Raw genomic sequence first — 26,473 nt, 5'->3', positions numbered from 1 at the left:
CTGCGCGGCACCGCCCCCATGGCTGCGATTCTGTGAGCTGCTCCCCCCTCCCCCGGCAGGCAGGGCCACCCAGAATGCAGGGTCTTTAGGGGCTGCAGGGCCCTGGGCTAGGGCGTTCAACAAAGGCTTTGAAGGGGAAAGCGCCGCTTCTCTCCGGCTCCTGGCTGCACAGCTGCCCCTGCTCCTCCTGAGTTCTCCGGCCTGTGCTCATAGACTCATAGACTCATAGACATTAAGGTCAGAAGGGACCATTATGATCATCTGGTATGACCCCCTGCATGCTGCAGGCCGCAAGACCCTTCCCTGTACTCTACCGTTGAAGTCCCCAGTCCTGTGTTTTAGTGACTTCAATCGGCTGAGACCCTCCTGCTAGTGATCCCTGCCCCATGCTGCGGAGGAAGGCGAAAAACCTCCAGAGGCTCAGCCAATCTACCCTGGAGGAAAATTCCTTCCCGACCCCAAATATGGCGATCAGTAATACCCCGAGCATATAGGCAAGAGTCTCTAGCCTGACCCTTGTTGGCCATTATGTTGTTCATGTACGGGGCCGCATTCCAAAAGGGGCTTTAGAGCTGCAGGCCTGGGCCCCGGGGCCCCTTAGCCCAGGGCCCTGCAGCCCCTAAAGACCCTGCATTCCGGGTGGCCCTGCCTGCCGGGGGGAGGGGGGGACAGCTTCCTCGCTCGCTCCCTCCCTCCCACCCTCCCAGAAAATCCTAAGCGCCGCCAAACAGCTGTTTGGCGGAGGGGGAAGCACTGGGAGGGAGGGAGTGGGAGGAGCCAGAGAAGAGGAACTTGTGCAACGCTCCCTTGTAAAGTCAGCCAATCGACGTTATAAGGGAGCATTGCACATGTTCCCTAATGGAGCAGCGACGTAACTTCGAAACAACGTTAAGCGTGAGGAGTTACTGTACAAATATCAGTTTATAAATGACATGAAGATCTTTTTGCCAAGCAAGTGGGTTTTCATTTTGTTTTATTGTTTGTTTTTCAAGAGCCACAACTGTCCACTGTGAACTTTCAGTGTACTGTACGAGACACAATTATCTCGAGTATTTTAAAGGTCTTCCCCCCGCAAAAAAAAAGTACTAGGACCTCAGTTTGAAGGTCAGTGCAGAAGGACACTGGCTATAAATGATGCTCTTCCAAAAATGAGATAGAAGTGTGGAGCAGAAGGTAGTATTGCATTACTAAAATATTCTCCAAGGGGGCAAAATGTATTTTTAACTGCCTCTTAGAGATATTAATTTCTACTGTGCTTTTATAAAGATGTTTCATTTATTTATGTAAGTTACTGTGACTCCAGCTGCTCACCCTTCAGCCAAAGTGTAAATAAAATATCCAAATGGTACGTTACTTTGGCAGTTACAATACCCCTTGTTATTTATTAAAGAGTTTCATTACTTAACTAGGCAGTTTTCCATATAAAAATGGCTTCTAGTCAACATACAAAGCTACTGTTCATAGATAATCTCCAATATTTCTAATATTTTTCCTTCACCCCTGCCTTTTGGTCATGACATCTTCTTCACCCACTTATCCATGTAGGTATCCTGAGGTGCTGGCTGACTTTTAGAAAGGAAGATATGAATAGAGCTTTTGAGTCCTAAGGGGATCTATGTCCCTTTCACTGAATAGCTCGTGTTAATGTCTATGGGACTTAAATATGTGTCATAAGGCCAACAGAGACCCCGTGCTTCATTGTTCTCAAGGTGAACTGCACAGAAACCATGGACCCAACCCATATGCAAGCAAACCCTCTCAGTGAAGCACAACAGAATCAGGAGACGATGAAGTTTTCTGTAACAGGATTTGTGAGCATAGCTTCCTAGACACCAGTTTGAAAATGCAGCCATAACAGTTTGATTGGACTGCACACAGTATCACCCAGACGACATTAACTGAGACATTAAATATGTCCACCTCTAACATAAGCTGCTATGAAAAAAAATAGGTGGCATATTCGAGTAAATGTTTATGGTCTCAGTTATGCAATCTCCATTATTGCTGAAGAGAAGCTGGATAGCTAAAGGTCAATACCATCACTGATAAAAATTTAGACACTAAAAGCCTCTGTTTTATTCAGGGATGGGCATTAAGTCTACACATGTCAGTGTATACATTTGCATTTTGCAACTTGCACATTGATGTTTCTTCATCTATGTATAGATTACATATTAGATGTGCAAAAATGTATGCACAACTACATAATTTTCACGAATGTGTATGCAAACTGTGTAACTGTGCGTGCAAATAGTTATGCTTTTAACTGCATGCACATCAAGAGAATCATAAACACAGTTTAAGTGCGTAATTATGCTTCACCAGTTTTGGGAAAAGAAACAAACAAAAGAGAGTCCCATGATTATTCCTGGCATAATAGTATCAAAATTATTGAGCTCACACAATTTCTCAGCTTAGACTGTTTTGTACATGATAGGGAAAAATGATCAATGAAATTGCATCGTCCAAAGTTAATCCATCATGTTATGTTTGAACACCTTTGTAGCACCATTTAGTTCCTTTTCTGAATGATCCTAATTATCTGCAGTTAAGCCTCCTTTCAAAAAAGGCAAGAGAAAAAAAATCAGTTTCAACTTTTAATTTCACAAGCTAACCTACAAATGACATTAAAATTGCTGGTAATGCTAAAGCACTACTAGCCACCTACACATTTTTATTGAAAGACTGCAGCTACAATTCATTAGTTAATGACTAAGCTCTGCTTGCCAGTTCACATTCATGCTCAGGACTGGGATGTGGCTGGGTTTCAAGGGCCTTGCAATAACAGTAACGATCAAACCAGCCTCTTTTGTTGCATTTTTGCAAAAACAATATGCTTAAAATAACACTTGAATTGTATTGGCTTCTCTATGGAGGCTTTTATTCTATGCCATTAGTTTGTCAGTGTAAATTTATTTGGTGTTACTCAAGTATATGAGTGCACATAAAGGCTCTCTTAAAAATTATGTGCGTTAACTTAGATGACTCAACTATCTAAGAATTTGTTTAAAATAAAATTCAATTAAGAGGATACCTACAGTGTATTTATTACCTCTGCTGTTTGATACAAAAATTACTCAGCAAAAGCTAAATGTCAAAACTAGTCAGTTATTCCAAGGCAGTATAATCCCGTCCATGAATATTTTTACATGTACAAAAAATAATACCTATTTAATGTGATAATCATGCCTGGCAATAACTATCTGTGTACAATCTATGCTAATGAATCATAGATATGAGAATGCTCTTATTTATATATTTTGTTTAAAAAATGAAACATTTTAAATTAAAGGAAAATTTATAACTAATATGCTATGTTTAACAGCCAACAAAACCATCCCTCCAATAGCAATCCCAGTGACATTTTTTACATAAGCACACCTAGATCCTTTAAGTACTATACAGCACTTTTAATCCTGATTAGTTGGGAAACCAAAAGGAAAAAAAAATGTTCACCCTTTTTGTTCCTGTCTAGTGCTTAATCACTGACTTCAGATCCATAGGTCACCAGAGAGCTACTCTCAAAGAGGAATCAGGCATATAACCAGGATGATAGAAGAGTCTTCTCTGTGCAGAAATTGGGTTATCCTCAGAGAAATTACATTTCAAATCATGTCTTGAAAATGAAACTTCTGATTTGTCAGGTCGTGGAATTTTGGGGGATGCTTTCAACTGTTAATACCATGAATTTTTAGGCACTAGTATAATTTGATTTTTGACGAGAAGCAATGAAAATCCACTTTTAAATGGTAAGCTATCCCTTGGAGAAATACAAATGTGCACTTGGGAGATTATATCAGTCTAGATATAAATCTAAGATATAAATCTATATATGTATAAAGATAAAGATAACATTTCTCCTATTTTAATACAAGTAGCAACTTCTATACTCTACGAGGGTTAATTTTCTTTAAACAAGGAAATATTTCCTCAGAGGAAAAATTAATAAGGTAGCCTTGAAGATAACAAGCAACCTAACTGCATGAACCAACTCTAGTAAAATTGCCTGTGGCACATTCTCCAGGGAGAGTCTACCATTTTGTATGTGACTCCAGGAAGTACTGTCTAGAATATATCGTTTTAGGTTGTTATATCACACTTATCACCATGGTATCTGAATGCCGTTGCCTGTGGCTATAGGTGCTGATTGCCTGAATGTCTGCAAGATGCATAGACACAGCAAAACAAGAAATGCTTTTCAGAGTGTGTTTTTACATTGAAACAACCCCTTCTTAAAACTGCAAAACTTTTTAAGAATAATGCACAAGCCTGCTACACAAGCCGAAACACTGGATTTTGTTACACACATGGTAAATAAGTGCTAACTATAATAGACTAAGGTATTATCACCTCTGAGTAGCAAGGCATCTCTACTCACTATGATTGACAGAGGTAATGAGTATTTTGTTGTGGTGGTGGAATCACAGTGTAATGTACTGTACATGTCTGAACATTGCAAACATTCTATGATTATTTTCAGTCTGCTTACCTACTTTTTTTAACCCTGTATTTCTCTGGATTCATATGAGAGGAGATAAAGCCATAGCCACAAAATATTATTCCTGCTTCTAGAGACTTCATTCATTCATATTTTAAAATGTTAATAAGTTGTCCTTTGTATTAAAAAAAATATTAGATTTGGTTTTTTTTCTCTTTTTGGTAAGGAGAGCAGACCAAGTTTGTGTATTGACAGTCACAACTCTATTCTGTTTGTGGAAAACACAAATTTTTAAGGAAAAATACATTGTAGCGTGGGGGTCACCCTCTCCGGCCTTAAAGGGCTTAAAACAGCCCAGGAAAGAGCTGTGGCTGGGAGCAAGTAATTCCCAGGCTGATTGGGGAAGCAGGCTCAGCTGTGGCCATGCCCCAATCAGGGCTCAGCTGGCCCTTATAAGAGGGCAGCGGGCCTGGAGCAGAGTCAATCTCTCTCGGTCTCTAGCGGGAGGCCTGGCTGCTGGGAAGCTGAACAGAGTACCTGAGGGGAGTTGGGCTGGGGAGCTCCCGCCCGGAAAAGCCCCAGGCTGTGGCCTTGTCAAAGGTACTAGGGTGCAAGGGTGCAGCCCAGGGTAGGTAGAGGTAGCCGGTCCAAACCCCCCTTGCCTATGATGAGTGGCTTATATACTGCAGTCTGCCCCAGTGAGCGGGGGATAGATGGTGACTGGCAGTAGCCCAAGACTGAGGCGAGGTGGGGCTAGTGGGTAGAGGTTCCCCTGGGTGGGGAAACCCTGAGAGCGGATGTACTGCCAGGGGGCAGAGCCGAGGACAAGGGGCACCAGGTCTGGGAGGGACACGGGGGCCAGCGGCAAGCAGGACACCGGCCTGCAGAGGGTGCTCGGGGTCAAAAGAGCTAATTCCCAGGACGACCGACATGAGGCGCTGCAGGAGTGAGTCCTCGCCCCGTTACATACATGTAATATTTATTTTCCGTATGTTAAAGAAACAAAATAAGTATGAAGTCTTATGGGTTAGATAAAGGCTTGTTGTCAACTTAATGTTATGAATTAATAACGCATTTCTCTACTACAAGGCACTTCCATGAGGAAGCATGGTTACATCAACCCATTGGTATCCTACTTGTGCAATAAAATAAAACCTCTCCCCCCCCAAAAAAGAAACAAACAACAATAAAACACAAAACAAATAATAACAAATCAAGCAGTGATTTTCTCTTCTCTGGACAGGGGTTGATCAGAGTTGCAGATAGTTATCATATACCTGTGAATTCAAAAGGGACCCATTATAGAGAGTGGATAGCTCCTCTATAGCTAAGACTGAGACTAGCTTACTGCTTTACAACTGAATTTTCCAGGTCCCCTATTAATATTATATCACAATGATGGTAGGAAGAGTGTTAGGGTAAAGGAAAATATTAGAAATATGTTTTCCATCCCTACTGTTGAGTTTAAGTCATATGGTAACAACAATGTCTATGTCTTGGTACAAAGAGGAAGCCTTCGTCTTTGAGTAATATATAATTATTTTAGCATTAAACCAAACAGTAAATGGAAACAAGTTAATACAGTTTTCTCTGTTTCATTCTACAAATGAAGAACCATATCTGCCTTCACGTAAGTGGATACCACTTCTGTTGAAGTGCAATTCACTTCAGTGGAAATTGCATGATCATATCTGAGGACAGTGCTTTACTAAAAAAAAAAGTACTTGAAATTAAGAGTTCTTTTCAAATGTCTCAAAATGCCCTTCCAAACTAACATATGGTACCTCTACATTGTCTAAGGAAGGGGACAATTCACAATTTTGGAAGGCAAAAGCTCATTTTGCTATTTACTTGATGAAGAATTTCAGTTTCAGACTATATGGTTCTCCATTTACAGCACAAGTGTACAGTCATCAGCATTCAGTAACACTGTAGAATTTCTGAGCACCAAGATAAATTACCTTCTACTCCTCCAATGTCATGGCACTCAATAAGATATGCTTACAAGCTAGTACATCTGAAAAGGGGGAAAAAAAAACTTGTGTGGTGCATAGGTACTCAGAGAAGTAGGAATCAAACAAACTATTATTCAGGAAGTGCAAAAGGACAAAACAAAAACAGTTGTCTTTAAACAGAGGTACACTTTACAGGACACTGAAAATGAATGTCATTAATTAGTGTATCTGATTAGCATGGAATAGAACAAATAAGACTAGGAATTAGACAACAACCTTGTTCATTCAAAAATACCATTTAAAAGTAACAAATATTGTTTATTCTTTAAAGGAACAAGATTACTTTCTAAGCAGATGGAATTGAAGTTGCATTCCCATTATTTCTCAAAACGAGAAGCAGGAATGATTTTGTGGAAATATACATATATACATCTACAGAACAATATTAGTTGTCAACTCCATATCTTGTAAAACAGTATGTGAAAGACCTAAAAAAAGCATTGCCTCTCTTAGTTCAAGAGTTGGCATATCTTGTGATCAGCCTTTATCAGACAAAGCTGGGCATGAATATAATAAGCATCACAAATAAATATTCTGAGGGAGAAATAACTAAAATGTAAGAAAAATTACAGCAGCAGAAATAAGAATTAAATATGCATAATGTCCAGTCTGTCTAAGGTATGCAAAAGACTAAGGAAAGCTAACAGGAGTGTCAAAACAGCATTAATTGGTGCTCAAAAATTCTACCACTCAGTTGGTCATTTGTACCCATTCAAGTGTTGCAAGTGAGATTTCCAAGGACTCAGCAGTGCGATCCTTTTTCACCAGAGTAGTTCTATTGAATGAGCAAATGCTTACCAAAGAAAACAGAGATTGCACAGTCAAGCCCAGCATTAGAAACTGAATTTGACTAATCAGATAATCAATCTCACTACTAACGTAACAAACCTAGATATTCATCAAAACCCCTAGAATACTACATTTCCCCAGAGTTTCCTGAAAGAGTCTCAAAAACAAACAAATAACAAACTGTATGTGACATATTATATTGTTGCTTCACTGCCCTAGGATTTTGTAAAAATCACCACTATCATTAATTGATCTTGTGTCACATGATTAGAACTAGTTTGCCTTCTGGAGTACCCCAGAATTCACACACAGTTCTCCAGATCCATTCAATTATGCCTGAAAAAATGGATTTTATTCAGTTGTTCATCTTATTTCTATTTTTACAGAATGATAAATGGGAAAATAAGACAAATCTGGCCAACTGGAGAAATCATGCTAACTGGCAGAGCATCCCACTGAAAATACAGTGGCTTCCCGCTTTAAACAACAATCATACAATTTAAAATTTCTACAATGAAGCCAAAAATTTGGGGGGGGGGGTTTGTTACAGAATTGACATTTGGACCAGACATTTCCCAGAGATTCATAGCAATTGCAATGAAACTGAAGCAAGTTTCAAATAAGAGTGGTTAGTAAAAAAATCAGTTTGAAATTCAGTGGTTTCAAATGAAAATCTTATGAAATTCAGTGGCTTTGACATGAATTCAGGAAAACTATAACCATTTCAAGCTGAGGTTGCTTGTTTGCTTCTTTCACCTTATATTTTGGTTTCATTCAATCTTGAACATCAGCAAGAAACAAACAGGGTGCCAGGACATACATATATATGTACAGAAGAAGAGAGAACAGAAAAAAATCACCTGACTTCCAGTGAACTGAAACCACTGATTTTCACACAGCTCTAAGATTAAATTCAGCCCACTGAACCAGATGCAAACTTCAATGACTTCAAAAGAGTTTTCAACCGATTATGCCAGTCCTGGATTTAACCCTGGGGATAAATGTATAATGTGTAATAGGTGGTCAATAAATGAGAAACAGTTGGCAAATTTTCCTCCATTTTTAATTTTAAAAAATGTTTATATAAATATTTCAAATAACCCTAGTGATGTGCAAGATGGTATAAGTCTGATCCCTTACATTCTCTTAGATTTCCTTACATTTGTTCTCCATTTTGTCATTGACTGCGGTTAAGTGAAAGAGAGTCTAAGCTGATGTAACTTACATGCTGAGGAGCCTAAGAAAGGTGTCAGAAGATGTAAGTTAAAGTAGGAGATAGCTTTAACAAACACCCCAATGTTAGTAGTTGTTCTCTCTTCTCAGAGTCAGATTCTTCCATCACTGAAGTCAATAGAGCTATTCTGGATTTAGGGCAGTGTAACTAAGAGCAGAGCCTAGTTCTGAGTGTATAAAATACACCCAATGTAGACTTTTAAAATTCATATTCAGTGGACCACATTCAGAGGTGATGTGTAAGGGTAGTAAATAATATGTTTGTAAGTGATTGTGAGTCTAAAGGATGTGTATGTTAGTGTAACGTACATGTCAGAGATCATTTGAAGATACGTTACTTATAATGCTAAATTCCCTCAGTCTCATCACTGGATTTGTCCCCTAGTGTTTGACTTTTGGAAATACATTTTTCAAGATATCCATTCAAACAAACTAGAGGATAATACATATAATCTTGTTTATGGAAATATTAATTCCTTCTGTTTATAGACTCCAAGTTAAAAATACTACTGGACCAACAGCACTTGGCAATTTTCCAGAGATGAGCACCAGCTTCTAGGGGAAAGGATAATGACATGTATGAATGTAATTTAAATGAGAGCCACGTCAGGACAAGTTTTACATTTTAATTAAGCTGTAATATGAGCTATAAGTAATATCAGATATTTCCCTATACTTTCACAAATATGTATCGAAATTAAAGCACACAACAAGTCTTGACATAGTCAGTAATCTGTTTTTCCCCTCTTTTGACACCCCTCCACAAAAATCTAGAACTATCCAGTTTCAGAACAGGTTAGAATATGATGGAAAGTTGAGCTTCTGTATCATACTTCACTAATTTTAGTTTTACATGATGCCAATAAACTTTATAGAAATTCATTTTAGTTTAATAGCCTGCTGTAAATAGAGAAAAGTATTTATTCTAAATCACTGGCCAATTACAGAGGATCTGTGCAGCAACAGGCCCTCTACCTTTGCCTTTATTCCACTCATGTTAAATTTTTCTACTAGTTGCCTGCACGTAGCTCCACAGGGAGAACCTGTAAATGTGTGGTGCAAAGTCAGGGAAACTATTTACATGAGTAAGGGTTTTCAGGATTGCAACTTACTACTGTTACACATTTTGTAAAATGTGCATGATTATTTATAAATAAAGCTACAATTTAGTCATGGAGGTCGCGGAATCACAAAATGCATGACTTTCAGTGACCTCCATGACTTCAGCCTGCGGTGGCTGGTAGCTGCAGGATCCCCCGCTGCCCATGGGGGCCGGGAGCTGCGGGGTACCCCCACCACCTCTGCTGCCCCCAGAATTCCCAGCTCCCAGGCAGCAGGGGAATCCCTGCAGCTTCTGGTCCCTGTGGGTGGCAGGGGAACCCCTGAGCTCCTGGTCACCATGGCCAGTGGGGATACCCCACAGCTCCTGGCTGCTGTGGGCAGTGGGGGATCCTGGAGCTACAGTCAGCGGGGGAACCCTGCAGCGCCCATCCACGATGGGCCCCCGGGGCTTTGGGGAGTGTGGGTACCCCATAGCTCCTGGATGCTGCGGGGGCACCCCACAGCTCCCAGACTCTGCAGGTGGTGGGAGGACCCCCGTAGCTGCAGGTGGCAGGGGTACCCCACAGTCCCCAGCTGCTGCAAGTGGTGGGAGGCCCCACAGCTCCCAGCCATGGGTGGCAAGAGGTCCCTGGAGCTCTGACACCCACCCTGCAGTGGGGGCCTTGGAGCTCCTTGCTGCCGTGCAGCTACCCTGCTGCAGGCGGTGTGGGTACCCAAAGTTCGCCATTTTGGCACAGATATTTTTAGTAAAAGTCCCAGACAGGTCACGGCTTCCATGATTTTTTCTTTATTGCCCATGACCTGTCCTGACTTTTATTAAAAATATCCATGACAAAATCTTAGCCTTATCTACAAATGATTTCCAGCATGGAGTGTAACATAAGAAACTTAACTGACATTGAAACTGTGATTTTCTTTTGTTGCTCTAATTTGTATCAGCTACTGGGATGGTTAATCCTAATATAAAAGGACTTTTTATTCAGCTGCTGAGGCATGAATACCCGCTGACATCAAAACATAAGAATCTGTACAGAAGGAAATCAATAAAAGCACTGCCTGTGTTTTAGGGGGTTTATGAGGAGGGTTTTTTCCCCTATTGTGGGCATTTAAGTTGAAATTGTGGTTATGTCATTTTAACCTTGAAACTGTTATAAAAGGTCTGGATGCTTAAGTGGTTAAGCATGCAGCATTTGCTACTTTCCTCTCATATAGTGTCCAGATTTGGAGTCCACACATAAATAGGATGTTGAAAAACTGAAAAATGTTCAGAAAAGAGCTACCAATATGAGTCCACATTTAGAAAACTTGACTTACAGTGAAGTGAAGATTATCAAAGTGAAGATTAAGAAGCAACTTGATTGCGGTCTATAAGTAACTGAGTGTTGGATAGATTCTTCATCACCTGAAGTCTTTAAATGAAGTCTTTAAGTCTGGATATCTTTTGAAAATATGCTGTAGTTCAGTGGTGGGCAAACTTTTTGACTTGAGGGACACATCTGGGTGGGGAAATTGCATGCAGGGCCAGGGTAGGGTGTTGTGGTGAGGTAGGGAGTGCGGGATGTGGGAGGGGGTGCGGTGTGCAGGAAGGGGCTCAGGGCAAGGGGTTGGGGCAGAGGAGGGGTGCCAGCTGTATGAGGGGACTCAGGGAAGGGGATTAGGATGCAGGAGGGGTGCAGAGTGCAAGAGGGGGCTCAGGGCAGGGATGCAGGGAGGGGTGCAGAGTGCGGCAGGGGGCTTAGGGCAGGGAGTTGGGGTGTACGAGGGGTTCGGGCTCCGGCTCAGCACTGCTTACCTGGAGCGGCTCTAGGGTGGCAGCAGCGCACACCAGGTCCAGGGAAGGCTCCCTGCCTGCCCACCCTGGCCCTGTGCTGCGCCACTCCGGGAAGCAGCCGGCACCATGCCCTTGCGGCTCCTGGGGGAGAGGGAGCAGAGGGCTCCATGTGCTGCCCTTGCCGCGCCTCCAGATAACTCCCCCGAAGCTCCCATTGGCCGCGGTTCCCCGTTCCCGGTCAATGGGAGCTGCGGGGGGCAGTGTCTGGAGGCGAGGGCAGCACACAGAGCCCTCTGCCCTACCCCCATCAGGGGCCACAGGGACGTGGTGCCGGCTGCTTGTGAGAGCGGCGCCGGGCCTGCAGCGCCACGGGTGTGTCAATCCTGCGGGCCGGATCCAAAACCCTGAGGGGCCGGATCCAGTTCGCAAGCCGTAGTTTGTTCACCCCTGCTGTAGTTATAACAGAAATTATGGGCTTGATGCAGAAATTATCGTGTAAGATTTGTTGGCCTGTGTTGTGCAGGAGACCAGATTAAATAATCAAAATGGTCACTTTTGGCCTTAAGAATCTATTGACCTATATAATGAAAAGATTTCTGAGCGTAGATGGCTTTTTAGTATAGCAGACACTGTCCGGCTATACTGACAGGAGGACAGGAGACATTGCATGTGTCTTAATCAGGCCACAACATTATTATTAGATTTCTGGGACTACGCAGCAGATAAAAGTGTACAGTGCAGATAACCCCATTTCATTCTATATCTACCTGGTGGCTTCTGCCAGTCCCCCTCTCTTTCCATCCTGATCCCCAGTCAACCCATTGCTGGGACCTTACCATCCCCACTCTCAAATGAGGGTTAAGGTGGGCATCAAGGAATAGGGCTTGGCTCCCTGCCATGCAAGTTATAGAAGCCCTTAGGCTACCCTCCTCATTCCTCTCCTTTAACAAACACTTCCTTTAAGTCCTTTATCAAGCAATTTATCTGGTCTCTGTATCCCTTCCCTATGGAGTACCTGCACTAAATATCTGCCCCACACTGATGTAATGAGTTGCACAGATCAGATTCAACCCTGACTCACATTCCACACATCCTGAATTGGTGCATGGGGAGAAGGGAAAGGAATACAGGATAAAATTTGGCTCTGTGTCTTCTTTCTAAACCAAGAATGCTGTAAAAATCTTAATGAAATGTTGATACATATCATGCCTCTCAGGGTTTTTTTTTAAAGAAACAAATACACGGTGCCAAGATTGAATCCAGTCTTCAGTCTATTTAATAGCTGTTCAGTAGGCTAATTCAGCCAACTTGACTCCAGTTCCTCTTGCTACTATTTGCCTGTAGCTAAATGTGACAGTGTAAGATTCTGTGTGAGGTATGAACTTGTGTTTAATGAAATGGAGGAAATGTCTCAAAGGCAAATGTTCTTCTTTCAGTTCTCAGATTATGAAACACAAAAATAGCTATGGACAGTGATTTATCTGGAGAGAAAAATTTAACATAGAGGCATCCTTGGCTACACGTTAAACTGTAAATTCTCCACTATGAACTTCAGTCTAGCCAAGTGGAACAAGCAACTTTGGAGCAGTAAAGAAAAGCTAGGATTATACAGTGGGAACAGACTGTAAGGTTAAAACACCATCACTCACTGGCCCCTGTGATAGTAACACTGTAAACCAGAGTTCTTTGCATGAAAGGATTAGCTTCTCCACATGGCACCCTGTCATATGACCAAATTTAATACATGCGTCTGACCAAGTGGGTATTAACCCACGAAAGCTTATGCTCCAATATATCTGTTAGTCTATGGCCTTGGCTACACTTGGCAATTCACAGTGCTGCTGCGGCAGCGCTGCGAAGCACAAGTGTAGTCGTGCTGCCAGCGCTGCGAGACAGTAAGTACTGTAAGTAGCGCTGTAAGTACTCCACCTCTCTGAGGGGAATACCTTGCAGCGCTGTGAGCGAGCGTGCAGCGCTGCAGGCTCTGATTACACTGGTGCTTTACAGCGCTGTACTCGCTGATCTCAGGGGGGGGCATTTTCACACCCCTGAGCGCAGCAAGTTGCAGCGCTGTACAGCGCCAGTGTAGCCAAGGCCTATAAGGTGCCACAGGATTCTTTGTTGCAAGTTTAATACAAGACACTCTTGCCATAACTCTAAACTGCAATAATAATTAAACCATGCCACAGAAATATTCCTGCTTATTAGTGGAATTATATTATGATTTAATTCCCCTGAAATCATTTCACTAAACAACTGTAGCATTAGGTTTATTCAAATGCCGGGTCTCGTGTTTTATCAGCCACACTGATCCAAATATTGTTTAATATACTGGAAATAAAAAACATTGTAATTATAGCATTAATGGCAGACTTGGGCTATTTTAGCCATTGCTTCCAAGAACATGGAATTACTTGCAAATTTTTATTTTTAATTTGAATACCCTCCGGCATTATAAAACAATTTTCTTCTTTTTATGTTTAGAAGTGAAACCTTTAAAATGCCAAGGATTTGTTACAGTTTTTCACCCAAGCCCAGTCTTCCTTACATGAAGGCATAATTTGGGGTTATGTAACATTTATTTATATTGCTTATTAATTATGGGTAGAAATTAGGCAAACATATGAAGGACATAAATATTTTCTCTCTCTGCTTCTTACTTATTTCCACACACGCACATCTGAAATGTATAATAGGCTTTCTCCCCAGAGCAGTTCCCACACTCGGTTAAATATATGCTATTTCTCTTTATCTCTTTGAGGGAGAATGAATCACATCCACAGCTTGCAGCTATCAAAATGTAATTTCATCAAGCAAGTTCATGAAAGTACACATTTCACCTTCTTTACACTAGGAGGCACATTTTTCCTACATACAATTCTATCATTCTGTTAGCTATATTGAATGTAACCATTAGATGGGTTAACATTTCCAGTTTAAACGATAGTACTTAGCAGCCTTTACTAAAAGAGCAGTGAAAGCAGGATCCTTAACTAATAAGGGCTCGTTTAATGCTGATGAAATCAAAACTGTACTAGCAAGAAAACAACACTGAGCTCCTGTCTGATGAACTACAAAAGAAACATTCCAGATTAAAATACATCAAATTCTTCTCTTAATGTCAACAGGTCATAAAACAGGATATTTCTGTTAACATTACACTTTGTAATAAACACATTGAAAAGCGACAAAGCAAGCAGAAGAGATGCAATAAAGTCATGTTGGTAATATACAATTTCTATTAGACTTTAAGGCAATTTGGTGGTTTTGCAGGTTCGTATCTGACATACTGAAAGATATAATCTGGCAACTATTTTCCCTTTTAATAGCTTTCTTAGGAAGAGTGAGAAATGAAATGAATAGTCTTTTAAATTCAAAAATATTCTTCATTTAGAAACAGGTTGGGTCAAAAATACATACAACAGAAATCAAAATGTGGCCAACTAATTTTTAAACCTCTACTTTTGCAAATTCCTTTCAAAGCTCTGCTTCTTCTTTTATGTCGAATTACAGTTTCCTTTTTATTTTCATTATTTTTCTCTTTTTAATTATATATTCTCAATGCAGCAATCACAAATCCCTGTTCTACTTCCTCCTTGGGCTTACACATAATACTTCATTTTATTGTGTTTCAAGATGGTTGCAAAACATTGACTTATATTACATGCTGATTTCAATTTGTCCTGGTCTACACTGACCACAAAGTCATGGTCAACATGGTGTCATTTTACATGGTTGTTCATAACTGTGTTTAAGAATGGCAACATTTCACAAATTAATGTTATTTGTGAAATTAAGTCATTTCAGTCATGACTCTTGAATTTGAATTAGTTGTTGTTACTAACATGTAATAATGCCACAGAGCTTGTGAAAATGTAGGGAAGAATGCAGTTTTTTGGCCCACAATATATTGCTCACTGACAGAAGAGTTCTGATAAAATAGGATAACCTTGGGCTATACCGGTGCATCAAGTGAAAGGTGAACTTTATAGTTGTTTAATTGTCAATTAACACTGATGATAGAAGTCTGAGATGGCAAAGACCTATAGGTGGATTAGATGAAAGCTTCAAGAATAAGATATTCATTCACCACAGCTTTATGAGGTGGCTGGAAAAAAGGGGGTTGGTACCTCTTTAAAGGCTCCCTCTACTACTGGTAGCAGAGGTACAGAAAGGAAGAAAGTTGACCTATACAGAGTAGGGAGGATAAGAAAATAGCTTAATCAGGTTAGGGGGCGGGGAGGGACACTGCCTTTTCTGCTGACTGGAAGAGTGGGGGTATTTATACTATGTGCAGTTCCAGAAAAGCCTGCTTTTGCCTAGATTGGGCTTGCAGTACCCATCCTCCAACCCATAGAATCTAAAAAAGAATCAGGTCCCTTTATGATCTGCTGTGGGCATCATGCTAGTTGTCCTTTCTTCCTTGGGGGCTGGGGAGTAAGTAATTTTTCCCCTCACTCCCAGACCGGCCAAGGTGAAGTGGAATTTTTTTTCCTTCCCCATAGTGGGTCTGGGATCCAATGGGTGAGGCAGGGAAGTTAGGTTATAATGTCACAAATTAGTACATAAAACTTATGGTGGATGTCCAGTGTGGGTATCAGTATGGAAGGGTTACTGTTATCAGAGAAAATGGATCAAAAAAAGGACGTAAAGCAAAGGAAGCCCCCTCCTTTTTTAGCCCCCTTAACCCTCTTACAAGGAGAGGGTGGCAAGGTAAATGATTAAGGAAAGTATGATGACCTGCACTGCACAATTTGTGGTTGATTACTCCCAGATATCTTAAGTGAATAAAACTGCAAACTAATTAAACTAAATCCACTGCCTTCTGTTTTTCTTCTGGCATGGCTGGACAATGTGAGCCTACACAGAATTGACAGGTTAAGTGTCCTAAACCAATCTTGGAGTATGCAGATCCTGGTTAAAGTGCTGATTGATTTATTTATTTTCTATTTGTCCTGCCTCTCCTGTCTGCCCTCCCCTAGTAAACATGGTGACAATATTTAGCTAACAAAACTAGTGTTTGTAATCTCTCTTACTTTCATGAGATATTGGTGTCTTTAATATTAGCTGGGAGAATTTTCTCTGGCTTTGTATGCCCTTTTCATTAGACTAGTGTAATTGTAACTCCCTTGTCTCTTCATAGGCTGGCAACACTTACAAAACGTAACAGTGAGTTTCTCATGCAGTAGATCATTCGGCTATGAGAATATTTAACTCATTCTTTAACATTGCAGGCTGTCCAAACCTGGCCCTTGCCCCCTGTCCAAACTTAATTAAAGCAGCAACATACCACTACCAGGAAACAATGGGTACATCTTTATTTACATACATTTATGGTGTGCAACAATAAAAACACACCATTCACAAGAACATTAAAGTCATTCACCAAAATGGTTCTCACCATTTAACAGGTCTTTCCAGGCAGAAATAGCATCCTGCTTCAACAAACTGAACACACCTTGCATTAAAACTAGCTTTGAAAGGGACAGTGAAGGACAAGTTTGGCCCCACATGTAATTTTTGGTACAAATACATTATTAGACAATCATTACAAATAGTCCCATGACTACGCTTCTTTTCATTTTTGTTGAAACACTTAAAGAGCACAACAAAACCTTGCTCTGTAATATTTACCACAATACATTTGCAGCCGTACTTGTGCATGGGAACACTAACATGAAATTAGATACTAGATACTGACTAAAAAAAAAAAAAAAAAAATCATGAAATTGCCTAGTTTGTTCTCATTACCACCTGAAGATAGATAAATAAATAAATAGATAAATAAACAAACAGTGTAAATATAGAAAAGTTAATTGGAGTTTCAAAATTTCAAATTTCAAAATGGAGCCATTGATCACTACCCATGATTCTGTGAATGTATTACTTGTTGTAACAGAAATAAGGAACTTTGAAAAAAATAGAATATTCAGGCAGTCTCTAAAAACAAAAAAAACACAACTAACCAACCTACCTACAATTCTTATTACACATTAATCATTATTAGTGACATTATTACACCTTTATATTATGTATAAATACACATGATAGTGTAATTTACTGTTATGATTACACAAGAGAAAGGGCAATGGAGAATGAGGCTTTTTATTAAAGAAATATTGAATTTTGATATTATTTTTGAGGTTTTATATTATATATTAAATATATATAAAACAGGCTCTCAAAAATAAAACAAACTTGTAACTATTATTACAGGTTTTTGTTTTCTGAGAGACTATATTACATATAACACCTGCAGACTAACATCAAAGTTACAAATTTCTTTTAAAAATCCCTTATTTATCACCTCCTTGGATATAAATGTAAAATGGATATAAATGTGACCATTCTGATTTGGAAACATTTTACACCCTCTTTTTGAGCATTTTGTTCCAGTGTAAATCATGGGTGTGGTGAATGAGAGAGGAATGTAAAGCTCCCCTAAAGTCTTAATGGGTCCACTTTTTTCTTTTGAACACACATATAATTAAGTATTAGGATTACAAAGAAATCACAAAGCTTGTCTAACTGTTTCTCTGTATTTTTAAAGATTTAATCTAATGCATATGTTTCATTAATGTAACAATATGGGTTCTCACTAAGAACCCTCCCACCCCCCGCATAATTGCACCTGTCATCTCAAAGTATTCACAATGCTTTTAAACCATACACACTACAGTAGGAATCACTTCAACGACCACTGAAATCAAACTACCTCTAGGGTTGAATGCAGCAACTCTTTAACATTGCATAGCAATAATACACTACAGCTTAAGACAGGAAGTGTCAAAGATTACCATATTCAATTGACACAACATCAGTAATTTAGGTAGGTAGAATGTAATTACTCACATTCTAATTTTGCCCTAATGCTGGGTAGAACTTCTACTCATGTAAAGATGTCGTGGGATCTTTCAGGCCCATAAACTGTCAGAACCTATATTTCACATCTCAGAATAAAAAAAAATAGGCATCTCCAGCGACTTCATTGTTGACCACTTCATTGTTGCTTGGGCAATAACTAAGTAAGGACTCAAGAGTTAAGAGTGGAATCTACATAATCACAGTGCCTCATGACCTATGTTTCCCTGGGGTGACTTCTGTGAAATAAATTATTACACTCTGCTTAGCTTGTAAGATCTGATGAGATATATAAGACACTATTTAAATCCATGTTTTAATTCAGTCTGATAAAATAATTAGTATACGAAGCTATATTCCCATGCCTCACTAACCTTCAATGCAGCTTGACCATTAGTTTCTCACAGTTTTGCCCTGAATTTTGTGTCCCCAAAGGCTAAATTGTGTATAATCACATCAGTTACAGACATCACTAAAACAGATATATTCATATGAGCTATAAACACATCTGCTGACTTCGGTGAGTTAGATCATTTGTAATTAATATTACATGATTGCACGGTGCAGTTGACACCTATTCGCTAATGCAGAAACACTCCCATGTAAGACCTTTGTACAGGAGTTTACTGATCCTGCTCTTTGCTCAGCTTTGTTTGATGGACTTTTATGCTATGTGCTATATAGAGATATACAACTCAGTATCAGCAAAGCCCATGCTACAGTGCCTACAGGTAATGAATGAAGCCTTAAGACAGCCCTGTACTCTAGTTAAATATGTCACTCTTCTCTTGCATGGACAGGGAATTAACAGGATAATTCCACTTAATCTAATCAGTTACATATACTATACACATTTTTCGCTCTTTGCTGTTATACTACTACTGGTACTTGTGTTTTTGTGGACTTAAGGTCACAGTTTGGGCTGGCCAGAAAACAACATTTTCATTTTGTGAAAAATTTCAAGCTTTGGGAATTTGTTTTTGCGAAATAAGACCAAGACCTTTCAACAGTTTTAATGAAAAAACAACAACAACAAAAACATGTATGTGACAGAGAGACAGAGACTACATAAACCCCAGAATAGCCAATAGCACAGTGGTTAGCATGCTTACCTACGATATGGGAGGCCCAGCTTCAAATCTCAGCTTTACATTAAACTATTGGTTATTATAGGAATGTCTGTCTGTCTTTCTGTCTCTCTCCCCCTTGAGAAATGTTCCCAGAAAACGTTTTCTCAAAACCAATATGTTTCTGTGAAGTTTAGGTTTTGATGAATCAGCATTTTCCAATGACAAAACACTGTCAAAAAATTCCCAATGAGCCCTAGTCACATTACCTGTAAAGTCCTCAGTTCAGATGTATGATTCTCCCATTATCACTTGCTGAGCTGCATCTATAGTGCAGGATGCAAGCATTATATTTCCAATATACTGTAAAAATTAATTAAAATTAAAAGGAAAAAATAGCTTCCCATATATATAGCCATAGTGGGTACCAGCCAAACTGCCCATGTGAAACATCGTAGATGAAACTCATATCCATTAGAGCCAAACATGAGTTCCCCCGCCATCTCAAGCTAACGGAGAATCTCCATTTACTTTTGCAAGCAGAAGGGCTTTCAGTGCGACAGCTACTAGAAAGAGGTGGTACCTATATGCAAATTAGCCAGAAAACGATATGTACCCTATTTTGCTCCATTTTTTAACTTAGTTCAATGAAAAATATCACCTACAATTCATTGTTCCTTTGATCTCCAATAGGTATTTAGGATGATTTCAAATCCCATCCCACAGTGAAGACAGAAGCATCATTGTAAGAAGAAAGTGCATAGGTAAATACTAAACAACATTGAAAATGACAACAAAGACAAGCAAGCTACCTTGTAGAACTTCCTTCTTTCTTGTTTTTTCCACTCATCATGTAGTCTGTCTATACATGTTTCCCAAATGAGCACAATTTTTTTTTTACTTGTTTCTTTTTTACAATCAACATTGCAACATGATATTTCAGGCAACTAATTTAACATGCTGTAAATTCCACTGAACTGCTGTGACTAAATATCCATGCACATGCTCCACATCTCTGCAGCTTAAAAGTTTTTTAAAAAGTGAAAAGAGAAAACAAAACAAACAAAAACCTCTATCAAAGACTACCAAAGCCTTGAAAGTCAACTCACCAGAGTTGGGGTCAGAGTTGCCATCAGCTTCAGTCCTCTTGTCCGGAGAGGCCTGGTCGTAGAATTCGTCCTGTGGCTGAACCAGAGGGAGAGGGTGTGAGATCAGGGTTCCACTACCCACAGGCTCATGGTCTCCTAGACCACTGTCACTGCAGCTTTCCTGGGAGCCATCAGGGAGGTGAAACGTAACACGGCGCTGGGACTACAAAGAAGAGCACAGGACATGCTGATTAGTGCTCTTTTTTCTGTTCTCTCTCTCTCTCTCAAAAAAAAAAAAAAAAAAAAAAGACTCCTGTGGCACTTTTTTTTTTAATCCTGTACAGCAACCCAGGGAAGAAGGCATGCAGGAGAGTGGAGGTTTAGAAGTTTCCATGAGCTCATCTCTGAAGCAAGCCTCCCATCAGAAAGCGCTTTTATGTGTTTCTTGCCATGTTAAAGGGACGACATACAAATCTTGTCTTGAACAACAGAAATCTTTGGGAACTATGCTAAGAAAAGCAGGCAACAGAACACTGACGATTGAATCATCCATTGAAGTCAGCAAACAGTGTGAACATATCACCTACACAATCAGTGTGTATATCTTAAAACTTTTCCCCACTCTTTCCAGGACCAGAATGATAAAAGTCTATTTAATTATACTATCCATTGTTGTGTGCAGTGTTGTTGTATACATGTTGGTTTCAGGATACTAGAGAGACAAAGTGGATGAGGTAATATTTACTGAACCAACTTCTGCTGGTGAGAGAGGAAAGCTTTCTAGCTACAAATATCTGAGGAAGAGCTGTGTGGCTCACAAGCTTGTCTCTCTCACCAACAGACGTTGGTCCAATAAAAGATATTTCGTCACCCACCTTGTCTCTCTATTTAATGATACTAACACTTAGCATTTATAAAAGATTGCTTTGAAATTACAGTGATTAACTAGGATTCACAGAACACATCCATGGAGTAGCTGATTACTACAATAATTTTACAGAGGAGAAGTCTAAGTTTAGATGCTTTGCTCAATGGAACAGAGTGAGGCAGAGCCAGGATTAGAAGTTATCTCAAATTACAGGACAAGACTAAGGGAATCTGACTACAATATTTGCACAGGATACACCTGAAATGGTTAACAATCTTGATTTTTAAACAACTCCTGACTAAGGAAGTAAGCTGACTTTGTGAATTGGGACCACAAAATGATCGAGTAATTCCTCATGAGTCACACAGTATTGCAAGATGCAAACTCCCACTTTTAGCAGCTAGTGGCTATTGAGCAGAATGAGGTTTTTCATAAAAGCAGTATGATCATAATATTAAGTGTATCATGAGATAACGCTACATTCTCAGACACTGGAGGCAACTAGAGCATCCCAAGAGAGGAGATACCTTAAGCTAAGCACATCTTCCCTCAAAATCTGAATTGTAGTAGTGGACAGTTTGAGTGATCTGGTTAGGTGAGATGGTATGGGATCCAGGATAGATTCAGAATCTTAGTGCTGAGCTTTGGAACCTTTTAGATGCTAATGCCCCGCCTAGCCGTTGTCTGACTGAAGTCAATAGGAGTAGCATTGGGCCCATATTCATTATGATGTGAAGAAAATCCTAGAGATAACACTATTAATTGTGTGTTTGCTCATTTCAGCCATTTGAAAACAGTTGTGCAAGATCATCAATAACCTCCTCCGGGTTCCTTTTTTATTCATCATACTTGGTCAAACCTAGATGCTTGATTGAACCCATTTTGTTGGATTACTGCTTAATTTAGTATCAAATAAGCTTGATTTTTTTTCTTTTAAGACGTTCCTCACACTGTAATACCAGTTTCCCTGCTGTTGCAAAGTAGTGTAGTTCCACTCAAGTCAATGACCTTTGCCAATTTATACCAGCTAAGGATTTAGCTCTCAGTGTTTTTTGACTAGGCCAACTTTTACATCAAACTATACCAGTTAGTTTATCTTATGACTTCTTTCACTCTATAGTTGATTCTCTGAACATACTGTGTAATCAGTATTGCTAGCAGATTCTTTTTCCCTTAGAGATGAACAGAATACATTTCAATTGTAAACAAATATAGCTTAATATCTTTTCCTTGTTACCTATCAGCTCTGTGTTCTTGGGGAACGAGGGCACAGTACCCAGCCTGTCTGACTCACGAAAGATCTCTGACCCTCCTCCCCGCACGAGCCTCCACTTGAACCAAAGCCGATCAGAAGAAAGACTTACAAAAAGCAATGAAAAGGCAGGGAGAGACACATCTAAACCCCCCTGGACAAGGGTGACAGGATTAAGGAAACTCCCCTTGCCTCATTTGCATCAAAGATGGGACAGGGAAGAATCTCTATTAGCATACAGAATGGAGAACAAAGATTCCAAGGCAAGAACTGTACTGAACTCTGGGACCAGAAAAACAGGAAAGCACTGCATGATGGGTAATCTCTGATCCAGATCTTAATGAACCCACACCAGTACACACCCAGCTCAGTAGTTATCAGACCAATTCTAGTAATAAATCCTTTACTGGTATCCAAAATATTGAAGCTGCCTAATTGCATAGTGAGCTCCCTCGAAGGAACACTGCACATAGCCAGGAATGGTCAGTTCCCACTGTCTAGCCTAAACAAAACAACTTTGGTATATTCCCTTGAGCCATCAGTTTACCCACAGACAAATCTAGTGTTCTCCCTTGAACCACTGTTTTTTCCCTACAGAAAACCCTCCCCATGCTCAAGTAAATGCTATGATGCCGGGATCCAAAATCTGCATCAGTTCCATTGGGATTTCATCTTCTCCTGACTGATCATGCTGGGGGCTCTGCCTGTCTCCAGCACTCCGGACCCTCAGCTACCACCACCACCTGGGAACCCTGATCAATTCAAACTTCATGGAGTGGTGAGAACCCAGCTCTCTCTCTCTCTCTCTAGCTAGGTATAGCCTTCTGACGCTGACTTGTGTGATCAGTTATAGTTTTCTAAACCTGACTTTTGTAATCAAATTTAATTTAGATTTAATATCATAACTGTTTTGTTTGTTTGGCTCTCCTTGTATGGTGATTACTTGGCAATAAATAACTTTCATGGTTAGGCTGGTTGCTTCTCTCTCTCTCCCCGCTCGTGGGTGTTTTTGGGTTCCCCATTCGCTCTACAGCAGCACTTCTCGTACCTAAGCTAAAAGATCCCTGCAGCGCCCAAAAATCCTGTGGGGGTTGCTCATCAAGTGGGTTATTACCACAACAATTGAAACGTGAAAGTGGAGATAGGGATGTGTGGAACCTGAGACATATGAGGGTGGCAGCTCGGAAGTGCTGCTCGACCCAGTCTGCTGAGTCCAGGGGCATATGAGGGTGGCAGATTGAAAGTGCTGCTTGACCCAGCCTGCTCAGACATGCTCTCTTCCGGTGCAGTGCCCATGGCATATGAGGGTGACAGCTTGGGTGCTGTTCAACCCAGCCTACTGAGTCCAGGGACATATAAGGGGTCAGCTTGGGAGTGCTGATTAACCCTGTCCTCTCAGACATGCTCTGTTAATGTGTGTGTGAGTGTTCATCTGATTCTGGGGCTGGAAGAACCCAGTCTTGGGGAACCTAGGTCCTGCAGGATAGCTCCATTGGGAGGGAATTTGCAGAAGGGAGAAGTAGAGCTCCATATGAAAACACAAGTGCCTCAAGCAGCACATTGATAGAATTACTGACCCCACCCCTGAAGAGTTCCCCTAATAAATGAGTGTACCCCAAAGTAACGGGCAAATCTGGTAACATTCTGCATTTATCTCCAAACAACCACATTCAGAGTACTGTATTTCCAAAACAAGAGATGATGACACTAGCAGGACTTTCAGCACCACAAGAAAGGCATTTTCTTTTAATATTTGTGAAGTAAAAGGGCAACATAAGGCAATATCATCAGTTGAGGAAAACAGATCTCTAAATTAGGGAGCCAATAAAAGTCCTTCTCTTCAAGACTATATGAAATAGTTAAGAAACAATAGGGTCTGACTCAGCTAAACAGAATCATCTGCAATTCCAAGAGCATTCCAAAGGCCTCTAGGGTTATACAGCAAAAAAAGCTGATCGTAGTTAAAACAATAATTCCTCATACTAACAGGCATACACAATCCATTATGGCTGCTTCTACTCCATTGTCATGTCAGGGTGTTATAACAAGGGGATTGGATACATAAGAGTACCTAGATAGATACGGGGGTCAGGTTTTTCCTGGCTGATTAGTCAGCTGAAGTTACATTTCACAGCCTCAAAAATGACAGTGGGAGCTCCTTAGCTGACAGCTCAGTTTTTGAAGTTGTCCAGTGAAAGAAGAAAGGTTTCAGCTGTAGTATTGCAGCACCTCACAAATATCAATGGAATTATTCTCATAACTCTGAGGTCAGCAAGCATTATCTCAATTTCACTGATGGGGAACCAAGGCATACGGACATACATGACCTGTGAAAGGTCAATCAGGAAATTTAAGGTAGAGCCATGAATATAACACAAGATCTACCAAGTCCCATTCTGGTGCATTAACCCCAGAACATCTTTCCTTTCCCTACAGCCCAAAATGTGATCCATCCTAACACATCAGGCATCCAAAATAAGGAAGTATTGTGAGCATGCAACATTCCAAGCACCTTCCCAAGCAGCCTTTCCCTCCCTTTGTCAACCTTGTTGGCCTTCCAAAACATACTGAACCCTCCTTGCTGAATAACATTGAGGACCCCTGTGCTTTTGTTTTGAAAGGAAAGCTGCCCATATTTCTTTTCCTCACTAAGTTAAGTCAAATTGTTGGCAGTCAAGGAGCTCACAGTATCCTTGTTCCATCTCATCTATACAGTCACTAACTACAGCATTTCAAATGCATTTTTCCTCCAGATGGGATCAGTCTATGCTGAATAACAAGCTTTATGATCAATGTACAGCATACCTAAAACATCCTGGTCATGGATGGCAAGCCCTTATGATCTCAATACAAGTTTTTAGCTGTATTTCATGCACACACAGAATACCTCTACTAGCTTGTTAGCACTTTTCACTTTTCTAATTACAAAACCTCTCTGCACTAAATTCACTTTTTAAAATATATGTATTTTTAAATGAGTGACTTTTTTCCATGGAGACTGTATTAATAACCAAAACTATTCTAAATATACATTCTTAGCAGATACCATAGCCACTTTGAAGCAGTAAGAAATAGTCTAAGAAGAAAGAAAGTTGGGAATATACAAGTATCAGAAATTAATCAGCAACTAAATTTTGGCAGTGGCTACAGCAAAACTTAAAGATCTGCATAATATATAACCATGTATCATTGTGTGAGTAACATTCTATCATTTAACAAATCCATTAGATCTTGACATCATGGATTTCAGAACCATTTGAGATCAACCATGCAACAATCTACATGTGATTAAGGCATCAAATGAGCCTACAAATCACTAAGGCTGGACAAGCCATTTGAAAACCTTTCTGCCCTGTAAGATTCTGCTGAGCTGAATCCAAATGTTGCAAGTGAAGGTTCAGTATACACCATGACAATGTGGAGGCTGTTTGTGTCACAACATTGATGCAAACTTGCTTATATCACATCACATTTTGAGCATGTTTTAGGGAAATACAACTTAGATGGAGTTACTATAAGGTGGGTACATAACTGGTTGCAAAACCATTCCCAGAGACAGGTTTCAGAGTAGCAGCCATGTTAGTCTAATCTGCAAAAAAGAACAGGAATACTTGTGGAACCTTAGAGACTAACAAATTTATTTGAGTTATCAGTGGTTCACAGTCATGCTCGAAGGGCATAACAAGTGGGGTCCCGTAGGATCAGTTCTGGTTCTGGTTCTGTTCAATATCTTCATCAATTATCAGAGAGGTAGCCGTGTTAGTCTGAATCTGAAGAAGTGAGGTTCTTACCCACGAAAGCTTATGCTCCCAATACTTCTGTTAGTCTTAAAGGTGCCACAGGACCCTCTGTTACTTTTTACAGATTCAGACTAACACGGCTACCCCTCTGATACTTGACACCATGCAAGGCACTGCATTTAGCCGAATGGAATGGAAATCTATCAACCTCATGAAGAAACTTGCACAAATACAGACAGATATCATCTTCCTTTCCAAATGCAAACGGATGGACATCATACCAAATGGA

General features: G+C 40.2%; 1 protein-coding gene across 5 annotated transcripts in view; it reads right to left on the bottom strand.

Annotated features, from left to right (window-relative positions):
• PCDH9 (protocadherin 9) overlaps positions 1-26,473 on the bottom strand; it is an 896,526-nt gene that overhangs the window by 312,203 nt on the left and 557,850 nt on the right. For 3 of the 5 annotated variants that reach the window (XM_054013554.1, XM_054013564.1, XM_054013591.1), the window contains one exon: positions 20,346-20,547. In XM_054013554.1, the coding sequence (XP_053869529.1) occupies positions 20,346-20,547 (202 nt within the window). The remainder of the gene's footprint in view (positions 1-20,345; positions 20,548-26,473) is intronic. The other 2 variants (XM_054013573.1, XM_054013581.1) reach the window with 1 other exon arrangement.

Source organism: Malaclemys terrapin, chromosome 1, assembly GCF_027887155.1.
Source record: "Malaclemys terrapin pileata isolate rMalTer1 chromosome 1, rMalTer1.hap1, whole genome shotgun sequence".
NCBI classification, from domain to species: Eukaryota; Metazoa; Chordata; order Testudines; family Emydidae; genus Malaclemys; species Malaclemys terrapin.
The sequence above is the reverse complement of the archived record's forward strand: the minus strand, read 5'-3'. Positions and strand labels throughout refer to the sequence as shown.